We start from the raw sequence: 11,540 nt of genomic DNA, 5'->3' as shown, positions 1-11,540 counted from the left end.
CTGGCATGAAGTCCAACTGATGTCGTAGCAGCTGATCGTTTCTTTCCCCATCGTAATGCTGGATTCGCATGGTTGGCAGAGCCATTTCTGCTGGTATGACTGCTTCAGACCCGTAGCTTAGCTTAAACGGACTCTCGCCGGTAGCTTCCTTAACAGAAGTTCTGTTGCACCACAAAATTTCTGGCATAAGATCTGCCCATTTGCCTTTACAGTCTTCTAGTTTCTTTTTCAACGCAGCCAGGATTTGCTTATTCGCCGCCTCTGCTTGCCCATTGCTTTGTGGGTAACATACTGATGAGTGGGCTAACTTTACCCTGTATAACCCCAGGAAGCATTGTATGGGTGCACAATCAAACTGTGATCCATGATAAAAAACTATCGCCTGCGGCAGTCCGAATCTTGTTATTATGTTTTTCCATATAAACTTTTCACCTGGTTTGCCATTATTTTTGCTACCGGCTCCGCCTCGATCCACTTGGTGAAGTAGTCCACCGCTACTATTAAGAACTTGCGTCCTCCGGCTGCCATTGGGAATGGTCCTACAATATCCATTCCCCATTGCGCGAATGGGATTGGGTTCAGAATAGGCATCAAATTGTTAGCTGGCAAGTTGATCACAGCTGAAATTTTTTTACATTTATCGCACTTCTTTACGTATGCTCGACAATCTTCTAACATTGTTGGCTAGTAATAGCCTTGTCTTTGGCAGATGATGGCAAGGGGTTTTCCACCGGCATGGTTCCCGCATGTCCCTTCGTGCATTTCTTCGATCAGCCTTGCTGACTCGAATGCTGTCAGGCACCTTAAGAATGGTAGGCTGAATGACTTTTTGTACAGTCATCCTCACAGGATGATGTACCATACCGCATCCCTTTTTGTCTTTTTGGCTTCTGCCAAATCCGCTGGTAGAGCTCCAGTCTGTATGTATGTTTGGATATTATCGTACCACTCTGTAGTTGTTGTGATGGCCATGACCCGTAATTCCTCCGACTTCGTACTTCGCTTATTCATGACTTCCATCATGACTGTTCTTTTTAAGTCAGCGATATTCGAACTTGCTAACTTTGATAGCGCATCTGCCAACGTATTTTCTGCCCGGGGTACCAGATTGATACTGGATTTCTTTAGCTGAGCCGACACTGACTTTAACTTTTCCAGGTATTTTATCATCGATGGTTCTTTGGCCTCGTATTCTCCACTGAACTGACTCGCTACCAGCTGGGAGTCTGTTATCAGTGTTACTCTTTTGGCATCTGCTGCGAGACACATTTGGATGCCGGCGATTGCTGCCTCGTATTCTGCCTCATTATTTGACGCACCGAACGTAAATTTTACAGCATACTCAAAGATATATCCTCCTGGTGATTTCATGATTATTCCGGCCCTACTGCCTGTCTGCGCAGCTGAACCATCCACTGACACTTCCCATACTTCAGCTTGTGCTTCATCTTCTTGGTATGACGCTTCAACTATGAAGTCCGCCATTGCCTGGGCTTTGATTGCCGTTCTTGGCCGGAATTCCAAGTCAAATTCTGACAACTCTATTGCCCACTTTAACAGCCTGCCTGATGTATCTAGTTTGTTAATGGCTTTTTCGAGAGGGAAGTTTGTCAACACTGCGATTGTGTGTGCATCAAAGTACGGTCTTAACTTTCTAGCCGCGATAAGGACTGCATACGCCATTTTCTCCACCAACGTGTATCTTGTTTCTGGGCCGTTTAGCACATGGCTCACAAAATATACTGGTTGCTGCACTTTGTTCTCTGTTTCGGCTACCAGTACTGCTGCGACTGTTTTTGGCGACGCCGATATGTACAACTGTAATTTTCCGCCTTCCTCTGGCCTTGCTATTGTTGGTAGGTTTTTTAGGTGACTTTTTAGGGATTCAAAAGCCTCTTGCTCTGCCGGGCCCCACTTGAATTTCTTGTTTTGCCTCAAGGTTGTGAAGAAGGGCATCTATTTATCCGCCGACTTGCTCACAAATCTGTTCAAGGCGGCCATTCTTCCTGTCAACCGTTGTATTTCTTTTACACTTTTGGGTTGCAGACTGATGATTGCTTCTACTTTTTCTGGGTTAGCGTCTATGCCACGCTCGCTGACTAAGAATCCCAAAAATGATCCTGATCTTACTCCGAAGACGCATTTCTTCGGGTTTAATTTCATCCCGTACTTTCTCAAATTCTCGAAAGTTTCACGGAGATCGGAAATATGATCTTTCTCTTTCCGACTTTTTACGATAGAGTCGTCTACATAGACCTCCACGTTTCTGCCTTTTTGGTCGGCAAATACCTTGTCGACCAGCCTTTGATACGTTGCCCCTGCATTTTTCAACCCGAATGGCATTGCCTTGTAGCAGAAAACCCCTGCATCCGTGATAAAAGTCGCCTTCTTTCTGTCAGATTTATGCAGGCTGACCTGGTGATATCCTAAGAAAGCATCCAGGAAACTGAGCAGTGCGTGCCCGCTAGTAGAGTCTACTAGCCTATCAATCATTGGCAGCGGGTAGAAATCTTTCGGACATGCTCTATTAAGGTTGGTGAAGTCTACACACATCCTCCATGATCCACTCGGCTTTTTTACCATTACTACATTTGCCAACCATTCGGGGTAATCACATGGCTCAATGAAACCTGCCGCCAAGAGTTTATCCACCTCTTCTTGTATTGCTGCCATTTTCTCCGTGGAGAAGTTACGCCTTTTCTGCCGTACTGGTCTAACATTTCTGTCGGCGTTTAACCGATGGACCATTATCTCTGGATCAATACCAGGCATCTCATCTTCTGAGAATGCAAAGATGTCAGCATGCTCTCTTAGCAAGCTTATGAGGTTGACCTTCATGTCCCTTCCCATTTCTGTACCGATTACAACCGTTCTATCCTGCCGACCGACCTCCAGCTCAATATTCTCCGTCAGACCATCTGGCATTGGTCTTGGTGCTGTTACTGGTCTTTCATCAAAGTGTTCCATGTCTAGGTCAGCTCGACCTCTTTTCGTCGTGCTCTTTCTTTCCGGCCTTTTTTCTTGCCTTGTCCACTCAGTAGTCAAGTTTACTTCTGGGACCATTCTTCCCGGTGTTCCCAAAGAAGTCAAGTAACAGGATCTTGCCGCCTCCTGACTTCCCCTTATCTTTGCCGGCCTTTCCAGGTTCGACATATATATCATTGTCAAGTGATAGGTGGAGACCGCTATCTGCGCGTCGTGTATGAATGGGCGGCCGATGATCACATTGTAGGCCGCTGGTACTTTGATGATTAGGAAATCCACCATGAGGTCTCGCATTTCAGATCCTTCTCCGATTATTACTGGCAGCCGTATGCTACCCTCTGGATATACTGTAGATCCTGAGAAACCCATTACTGGGTAGTTCACCCTTTGCAGCTCCTCCTCTGGTATGTGCAATTGCTTGAATGCCTCCCAGAATATGATGTTTGCCGAGCTACCTCCGTCTACCAGTACTCTGTTCACATCGGCATTTGCTATATCAATTGTTAGAACTAATGGGTCATCATGTGGGAAAATGACGCCTCTACAGTCTGATTCCGAGAAGGTCATCACTGGTATGTTGGGTGGGCTCGGCCACGCCCTTGTATTGTGATAGTTTACCATGTGCCTGTGTTCCTCCAAACTTCTACTAGCGCCGCTTATCGTCCCTCCGTGGACTGGGCCGTCAGAGATCACATATACGGGTGGTTAGTTCCCGTTATCCTTTTGTTCTGCTTTGGCACTGATTTCCGGTAGGGGTGTGCAAAAAATCCGGAAAACCGAAACCGAATCCGAAAACCGAAAAAACCGAACCGAAAAAGCGGATAACCGAACCGAAATAATAAGGTTAGGGTCAGTCTTTTTTAATTTAAAAAATAACCGAACCGAACATGCGGGTAACCGAACCGTCCGAAATTACAATTTTGTTTTAAAATAATAGGTATTTTTACCCATTTTTCCAATAATATTTTTTTACCACATTTATCTTATTGTTTTCTCCTAAATATTGTTGGTCTTGTTGTCTCGCTGTTTTGCTCAATGTATTATATTTATTGTTGTCTGCTAATTACAAGACTATGAATCAAAGATTTTGTTCTTCCATTATTACAGTAAGCTAGGTTTTGTTGTTCTATTATTACCGTAAGGTTTTGTTCTTCCATAATAATTTGAACTATTACCCGACCGAACCGACCGAAAAAAACCCGATACCCGAAAAAGCGGGTACCGGTAGTTATGGATACGGTTTAGGGTCGGCATTCTTGTAACCCGAAACTAACGGTTACCCGAAATAAATTCATAACGGGTAACCGAACCCGGTTTTGCACACCCCTAGTTTCTGGTGGTCTTTGCTCAATTCTGGGTGGCTGGTATGGTTGTTCGATTCTGGGATATTGTTGTTGATTTTGCTGTTGCTGTGGCCGGTATGTATTGGCAGAGTTTCCTCATGCCGAGTTTTTATTACCGTTTCCTTGTCTTGCCCTATACTGCGAGAAGTACCCCTTTCTGACCATATCCTCAATGTTATCTTTGAGGCCTCTGCAGTCCTTTGTGAGGTGGCCATGCTCATTATGGAAGTCGCAGAATTTTTTGACATTTCTTTCCCTACTCTGCATTGGTGGCGGCCTTCTCCAACCGTCCATCTTGTTGTTTATGTTGTAAATTGTTGTCCGCGGTGTGTTCAGCGGAGTGTAATTATCAAAGAGTCCTCTTGACTCCCTTCTATCTTGCCAGGGTCACTGCCCCTGGGGATTGGCATTTCTGTTGTTCTGGTTTTTCTGGCTTGCCCCTTGCTGATTATTATTCTGGTGAAAATTGTTTCCTCCTCTTCCCGCCTGGGGGTTGTTATAGTTTGGATTGTATCCGGCATTTCCGCCGGTTGCCATTGCTACATTGGAGATCTTCATCATTTCATCCCCCCTGATGTACTCATTTGCCTTGTGTAGGACATCGCCCAGATTAGTGTATGATTTCCGGCTGAGGTACTTCTTGAATTCACACTCTTACATTCCCCTCATCAAAGCCAGAACCGCAACCTCCTGCTGTAGGTTGGGGATAGTGATTGATTCGTTATTGAAGCGGGTGAGATAGTCTCTTAACGGCTCTCTATCTCTTTGAGTGTAGACACCTACTTTTGTCCCCATTCCCGAAAGGGAAGGTTCGATGATGAAAGCGTAAATCTCCACTTGACAACGCATCTCCTATAAAATAACGAATCTCAATTCCCCTTTTCATTTCACCCGAAACCTGCTATTTATAGAAACCTGCTATTTATGTAAACCCGCTAAAAATAGTAACTGCCGTAATGGGTGGCTGTTAAAAGTGGCAAGTCATAAAAGATAGAAACCTGTCAGAATTAGGTGTTGCACTCCAACATAAATCCTAAATGAGATAGAGATTACGAGAGAATCCTATTCCTAATATGATTCGAAAATAAGAGTCACGTATTCCGTCACAAGGTTAATACGCACTAAAAGACTCGATTAAATCTCAAACACTCCGAATTCCATGAATCCGAATCTGACTAAGAAAACAGCCCAGATCCTATTTTCAACGCCTGGCTCTGGGCGCCGAAATCTTCGGCGCCCAGGCCTGGGCGCTGAAAATACCTGGGACGTGTTCTTTCCTAATTCCTCGTGGATTAGAGTTCTACAATTCTATCTTTCCACGAACTCTTTTCTATAAATAGGGCCTTAAGTTCGACGTGAAAAGGACACAACACACAATTATTATTTCTGAGTATTGACTCTAAACCCCTAAGCCTAAGCCTCACGCTGCAAAACTGATCACGCGTTCTGTCGCAATCGATCCATAAATCGAACAGAACGTATCCTATCCCATAACTTGAGATTCGTTAAATAAAAGGAGAAATAGCAAAGTCAAAGTGGTTAGTTTTTTGAGAACCGTGACGCACCTCTCAAGGGTGCGTCGTAATGTGTCCCTTTTCTATGATTTAATTGCTTTCCTAGCCCTTTTTATGAACTGTTAAGCTAACTAAATCCGATTGTTCTATCACGCCTAATAAATATGATATTCTTGGGAAATTGGATTATCATGCTAGGTCCCTTAAAACAATCTAAATCAGATAATCGCGATCGATCTAGTATTATATGTTGCATATTGCTAAAATCAACTCAGATTAGTTTAATAGTTAACGCATGTCCCTTCAATTATTAATGCTAAGCTAGTAAGGATATCCTGCCTCTGGAGTTATCGACGAGCAAGTACTCCTCTCGGTAGTTACAGTCCCCCGAACCCTCAATCTCTACCTTGCGGGTGTATGTTGAGAGATCCCCACACCAGGGATCACAAGGGAACCTACGGCCGTCGTGGTCAAACATAATTGCACTCCCTTTATGTCACGATAACCGGGTTTTGTCAGTTTTTCTCATTGTCGTTAAAAACTGAATGGTGACTCCTATATTACTAGTCAATTGGGTGTAAACTCACAGGAAATCCAATTACACTTGATTTGACAAAAAGAAACGTCACACCCACGAGGGACAAGGTCACGCATTAGCCTCGTGCTTTTTCGACCCCCTCACATTGAGCGAACGACATTAACTCTCCCGACGATTTCTTTCTCTTCTGCTTGCTCACAAAGCGTGACAAAAATGCTGCCTGCAGTTGTCTAAAGCTGTAAATGGATTGAGCCTCTATGTCCTTATACCAGCTCGCTGCGACGCCTAAGAGTGTGGATGGGAACACCTTGCACCACATGGCGTCAGAATCTGTGTACAGCATCATGTGTTGTTCGAATGTGGTGCAGTGATCCTCCGGATCCGTTGTCCCATCGTATATTCCTGTCGGGATTTTTATCTTCTCCATCCTTTCTTCTAGGATTTTTCGGCACAGGGGAGAGTCTTTTGGCTGGATTGTCTGCCGTCTAGCTACTTGTAGCACCGACGCTCTTCGCTCATATTCTGTGGTGGGGTGTTGCTCTGTTTCATGCCATTCCGTTTCTTGCGGATCCGAGCGTTTTCTTTTTTCCGTGGTTTTTTTTTTGATTCAGGGCGGTTAAGAGATCCCTAACAGGCAGGTGGGGATTTTCCGACTTGGTCTTTCTTAGACTGCCGACTGAACCTGGCTGCTAAGCGGCCGGTAATTCTGATAAAGCGGTCATGACCGCCGACAATCACTACTACAAAAGTCGGAATAAGTGACACTGAATAGAGAACGCTTAAGTGTGTTAGACGTTTCTCGGGATAATATAGAACGCCTATCTTTGATAACTGTTATGCAGGGAAAAGAATATAGAGCGCTTGCCTTACTTAACAGTTTCATATTTTTTACCATAATAAAAAAAAATTAAAAATAAATAAATAAATGCATATATACGATTCATAACATATACGTACTATCTAACCTTAAATAAAAAACAAAACTAATTAACTCTACAAAAATTGAATTCCCCCGCAAAGCCAAAACCCAAAACCCAAAAGCAAATTCAAATGAACTCTAATATAATTTGGGAGAGACGTAAAACTCAACTATTCGTAATATTGGGGATTTGGGGTTTCACACAAAACAAACCCCAAAATCCATCTCCCGCAAAACCAAAACCGCGCAGCACCACCCGGTCTCCTCCGCCGTACTGTAATACTACTGCCGCTCCTTTTCAACCTATGGTGTACGCCGATCGACTCTCTATCACTCCGAATTTCAAGGTTGGTATCCTTAATTTTGTTCTGCATATTTATCCTTCAACTAATAACCCTAGGGATTGTGAATATTGTTAATAATCAAATTGCAATGTCTAAGTATGGAATTCTGGTGTAAACTCTTTATACATGTATGGAGGAGACTTTCATTCAAGTTTTAGATCGAATAATTTATCTTGATTAATAATTAAACCGAACAATTCATGAATTTTTGCGGAATAAATCCGATGAACCAAGTCTCATTTAACTGATTTTTCTTAAGTTTATATGATTTAAGTCGAACTATAGTGAGAATGTGAGATTTGATGGTACTGAAATTTTATCCTTGTACCGTGCTACAATTATTTGCTTATATTGTCGAGTAATAGCAAAGATCTGCTTCTATTCCAGTTACTCTTTCTTGATATGTACACAGCGTGACTCTCTGCTCAAGTGCTCAGGTACAAAGGTGTGAGGAATCTAGACCTCTAAAAATTGAGTTGAGAGGAAAAAGAACAGTGTGATTCGGGTACTGTTTATTTCCTCAAAATATGTTTATAAGTTCATTTAGAATCATGCATACTGTTTGTGCTAAACCTTTTGGACCTGGTAAAAGTTACAGATGCTCAATTTATCTAACTTGGGGTCAATTTGACAGTAACTGGCATATTAGGGAAATGTGTTTCTCATGGAGTCATAAGTGTCGTAGGAAAGTTAGACGCCTTGAATTTAATTTGAATGCATCCCATACTGATCCTATGGCCTTTGTAGCAGATAGAGGAAGGTTTAATGACAAGTTCAATGAAAAAAAAACCGAGAAAAATTATAGGGAGAATCAGCCACCTCCCTGCAATTCTGTTGTTGTTGTTGTTTGCTTGCTGCATCTTCTTTGTTAAATACTCTTCTCACCTATTAATATGGTAAAATTGAAATCTCTTTAGGTAATGGATATTTAGGAGTTTCACACGTCTGTTTCATTTAACTTTTACATGTAGCTTCCGAAGGTATTGGGAGCCAATTCACGCGATAGAGTAATACTGGATGCACCTTGCAGTTGAACAAGGGTAATAAGTCTAATTACTTATATATATATATATATTGTTGGTGTCGGGGTTTAAAATTTTGATATTCATTTAGTGATTGTTCTTCCAGCACAAGTATGAACCCCCTAACATGTTCCCTACAAATTGAGAATATGGGTGCTAAATTACTAGTAGACCGAGGTCGATTTGAGAACATGTTGACTCAAAAAGGGTTAAAATATTTGCCTTAACCTTATTTTAATGAGCACCTGACATATAACCAACAGCCTGGCCTATTGCAACTGCTAGGTCGTGTGCTTCTCTAGCTAGGTTCAGTGCCTTGGCTGCTTTTATTAGAAACTAGTTATTAGCCCATGCAAATCTGTCAAGTCATTTGAGAATTAATCTTAATAAAAAGTAATTAGTACTTCCTCCGTTTCTATATAGTTGCAACATACACTTATAGATGTCATTGCATACAAAATAATTTACCATTTATAGCGTGTTGCAAGTATTGTGATGTTTCCGGTTTAGGGAAGTGTTGCAAGTAAAAAAGAAACGGAGGAAGTTTTAAAATATTTTAAAATGGTTTAAGCTTTAATTAATAACAAACACTACGTAGCTTGATATTAATATTTCACTCAGGTATTTTTCTTGCAAGTTGCAAGCATAGTTGAATACAACCATTTGGTGAAACAAATTTAGAGTAGTTTAGTTGGTCTGTCAACATTTAAAAAAAAAAAGAACACTGAATGATATGCAATCATGATTTTGCAGGTGATATCTATGGACAAATCTATAAAATCCTCTAAAAGCTTTGAAGAGATACAGAAGTGTGCGCAACTTGCAACAGGTTCTAACCTTCTGAATCTTGTTTGAATTTCACTAGTACACAAAATACAATAGTTTGGTCCTACTGTCATGCTACATTTCTGAAGCTATTATTGTGTACTTCCATTGGTGATTGGGGATGGTCGGCATTGTAGATATGTAAACATCATTTCCATTCTAAGATTATTCTTTATTTCCATGCTTGCAACAACTTCTCCTAGCTGCTATTGATTTGGTGGATGCAAATTCAAAAACTGGAGGATATGATGTGTATTCGACATGTTCCATCATGGTTATGGAGGTTTGTCTAACATAGATAACTTATTTTTTCTATCATCTACTATCACCTGTTCCTTTCAAATTTAATATCCCGCAGAATGAAGCAGTTGTTGACTATGCCTTGAAGAAACGGAATGTGAAACTAGTCCCATGTAGACTAGAGTTTGGAAGGGCAGGGTAATCCTAATTTCTGAGTTCTTTGGGTTCATATTGGTTTAATCAGAGGATTTAAGATGTCTGATGAGAATTCCTTTTTTCTCAGATTTGTCAACTTTAGGAAATATCGATTTCATCCATCATTAAAAATGACGCGGCGATTCTATCCCCATGAGCACAATTTGGACGGTTTTTTGTTGCCAAGGTAAATCTTTACTGTCCGTCTCACTCACCACTAAAAAAGTGATAGCCTAGATGGAAGACATGCTTGTTATTTTGTGAATATCACCAACCAAATAACGATGAAGATGATGATAACGATGATCTAGTCTGACTTAAGCTAGCTCAAGGAGATGGTTACCTCAGTCCAGTCCTGCAGACGAACTGCCAAATCTGGTTTTTGTTGTTGCTGCAGAAGTTGCTGTTGCTGCAGAATCTGTTCTTGATGTAGAATTTGTTATTGCAGCAGAATCTGCTCTTGCTGCTACACCATCCCCAGTTGCTGCAGAAGCTGTCTGCAGAGGCTAGCTCTTTGATTTTTTTTAAATTTTTTTAATAGTGATATTGGATTTTGTTTTTTTTTCCCGTACCTTGTGTAAATCATCTATATTTTGTCAATGAATAATAGGAATTTTTTTATTGAATGAACAATATTATTTTGTTATTAAATGAAGGGATTTTTGGAAAGATCGTGTGGATATCATTTTTATTTTATCTTTTTAGATTTGGTTTACATACTAGAATCGTAATATCCTATTTCAGGGATGCGTGCTATTTTGAAATAATATTAAAAAAAAGGGGTAGAATATAGAACGGTTGTGTAAGGAAACAACTTTCTATCTTAATATTAAACATGAAGTATATAGTACGCCTATGTACGGAAGATGTTCTGTATCTCAATATTTAACAAGAAGAATAGAGGACGGTTATGTACGGAAGGTGCACTTTATTATAGAGTATAGGAGAAGGTTATGTACGCTAACCGTTCTATATTCCTTCCTTATTTTCTGATTTTAGGAAGGGAATAGAGGACGCTTATCTCTTATCACCGTACTTTATAAATAGGTATATAAAACGCTTCTTTTACCCGTTTTATAAACTTTATAGCGCGCTGAGTTGGAGAACGCCTCTAAGGCGTCCTATAAAGTGTATTTCAACAGTACTCTATGCCCTTTTTTGTAGTAGTGAATGTTTTTAACTGCTCCCCAGTGAATACTTCCGATAGGGGAGACAGGCGCTCATGCAGCGTCTGTTCTAAGGGTGTTTTTGGTTGCTCTCTGACAGGGCTTTCCATTTCTAACTCATCATCATCTTCTACTGTGAACTCTTTTTGTGCCGGTATCGGGATGTTTTTTTGTCACTGGGCTTAGGATTGGTTGCATTTGTAATGGATGGGCTGGGCTTACAAGTGAGGGTTGGAATTTGGAGACTCCTACTGGTTGCGGAGTTGCTGTTTTTTCCTGGCTTTTCTTTGATTTTTTACCGTCTTTCAGTGAGAGATCCATGCTGATTGTTCTACCGTTACAAGGGATGAGGTCCCCTCCTTCTAGCGCCAATTGTTCCGGGTGTGGAATGAGAACAGCTGACTGTGGGATACTGGATTCCTGTTGAGAGTGCCGGTTGATATCTGCAC

General features: G+C 41.3%; 2 protein-coding genes across 2 annotated transcripts; one reads left to right on the top strand and one right to left on the bottom strand.

The window, feature by feature from the left end:
* Window positions 1-843: 843 nt before the first annotated feature.
* On the bottom strand, window positions 844-1,956 carry LOC110803552 (uncharacterized). Its single transcript, XM_022009070.1, has one exon. The coding sequence runs from the start codon at window positions 1,954-1,956 to the stop codon at window positions 844-846; it is 1,113 nt and encodes a 370-aa protein (XP_021864762.1).
* A 5,165-nt stretch (window positions 1,957-7,121) lies between these two features.
* Window positions 7,122-10,594, top strand: LOC130462633 (26S rRNA (cytosine-C(5))-methyltransferase NOP2B-like). Its single transcript, XM_056831327.1, has 6 exons — window positions 7,122-7,646; window positions 9,419-9,494; window positions 9,694-9,773; window positions 9,849-9,928; window positions 10,014-10,112; window positions 10,374-10,594. The coding sequence occupies exons 1-6, from the start codon at window positions 7,431-7,433 to the stop codon at window positions 10,441-10,443; spliced, it is 621 nt and encodes a 206-aa protein (XP_056687305.1). The 5' UTR covers window positions 7,122-7,430; the 3' UTR covers window positions 10,444-10,594.
* The last annotated feature ends 946 nt before the right edge of the window (window positions 10,595-11,540 follow it).

This window comes from Spinacia oleracea, chromosome 6 (genome assembly GCF_020520425.1).
Source record: "Spinacia oleracea cultivar Varoflay chromosome 6, BTI_SOV_V1, whole genome shotgun sequence".
Classification (NCBI taxonomy): domain Eukaryota; kingdom Viridiplantae; phylum Streptophyta; class Magnoliopsida; order Caryophyllales; family Amaranthaceae; genus Spinacia; species Spinacia oleracea.
Note: the sequence above shows the minus strand (reverse complement) of the source record. Positions and strands in the feature narration are given on the sequence as shown.

Excerpts from the sequence above, each read along its gene's own strand:
- LOC110803552 (XM_022009070.1), bottom strand. The coding sequence starts at position 1,956 with ATGCCCTTCTTCACAACCTTGAGGCAAAACAAGAAATTCAAGTGGGGC.
- LOC130462633 (XM_056831327.1), top strand. The coding sequence starts at position 7,431 with ATGAACTCTAATATAATTTGGGAGAGACGTAAAACTCAACTATTCGTA. Across the intron at positions 7,647-9,418 it reads CTATCACTCCGAATTTCAAG|GTGATATCTATGGACAAATC; the intron begins GTTGGTATCCTT and ends ATGATTTTGCAG. Across the intron at positions 9,929-10,013 it reads CTAGAGTTTGGAAGGGCAGG|ATTTGTCAACTTTAGGAAAT; the intron begins GTAATCCTAATT and ends CTTTTTTCTCAG.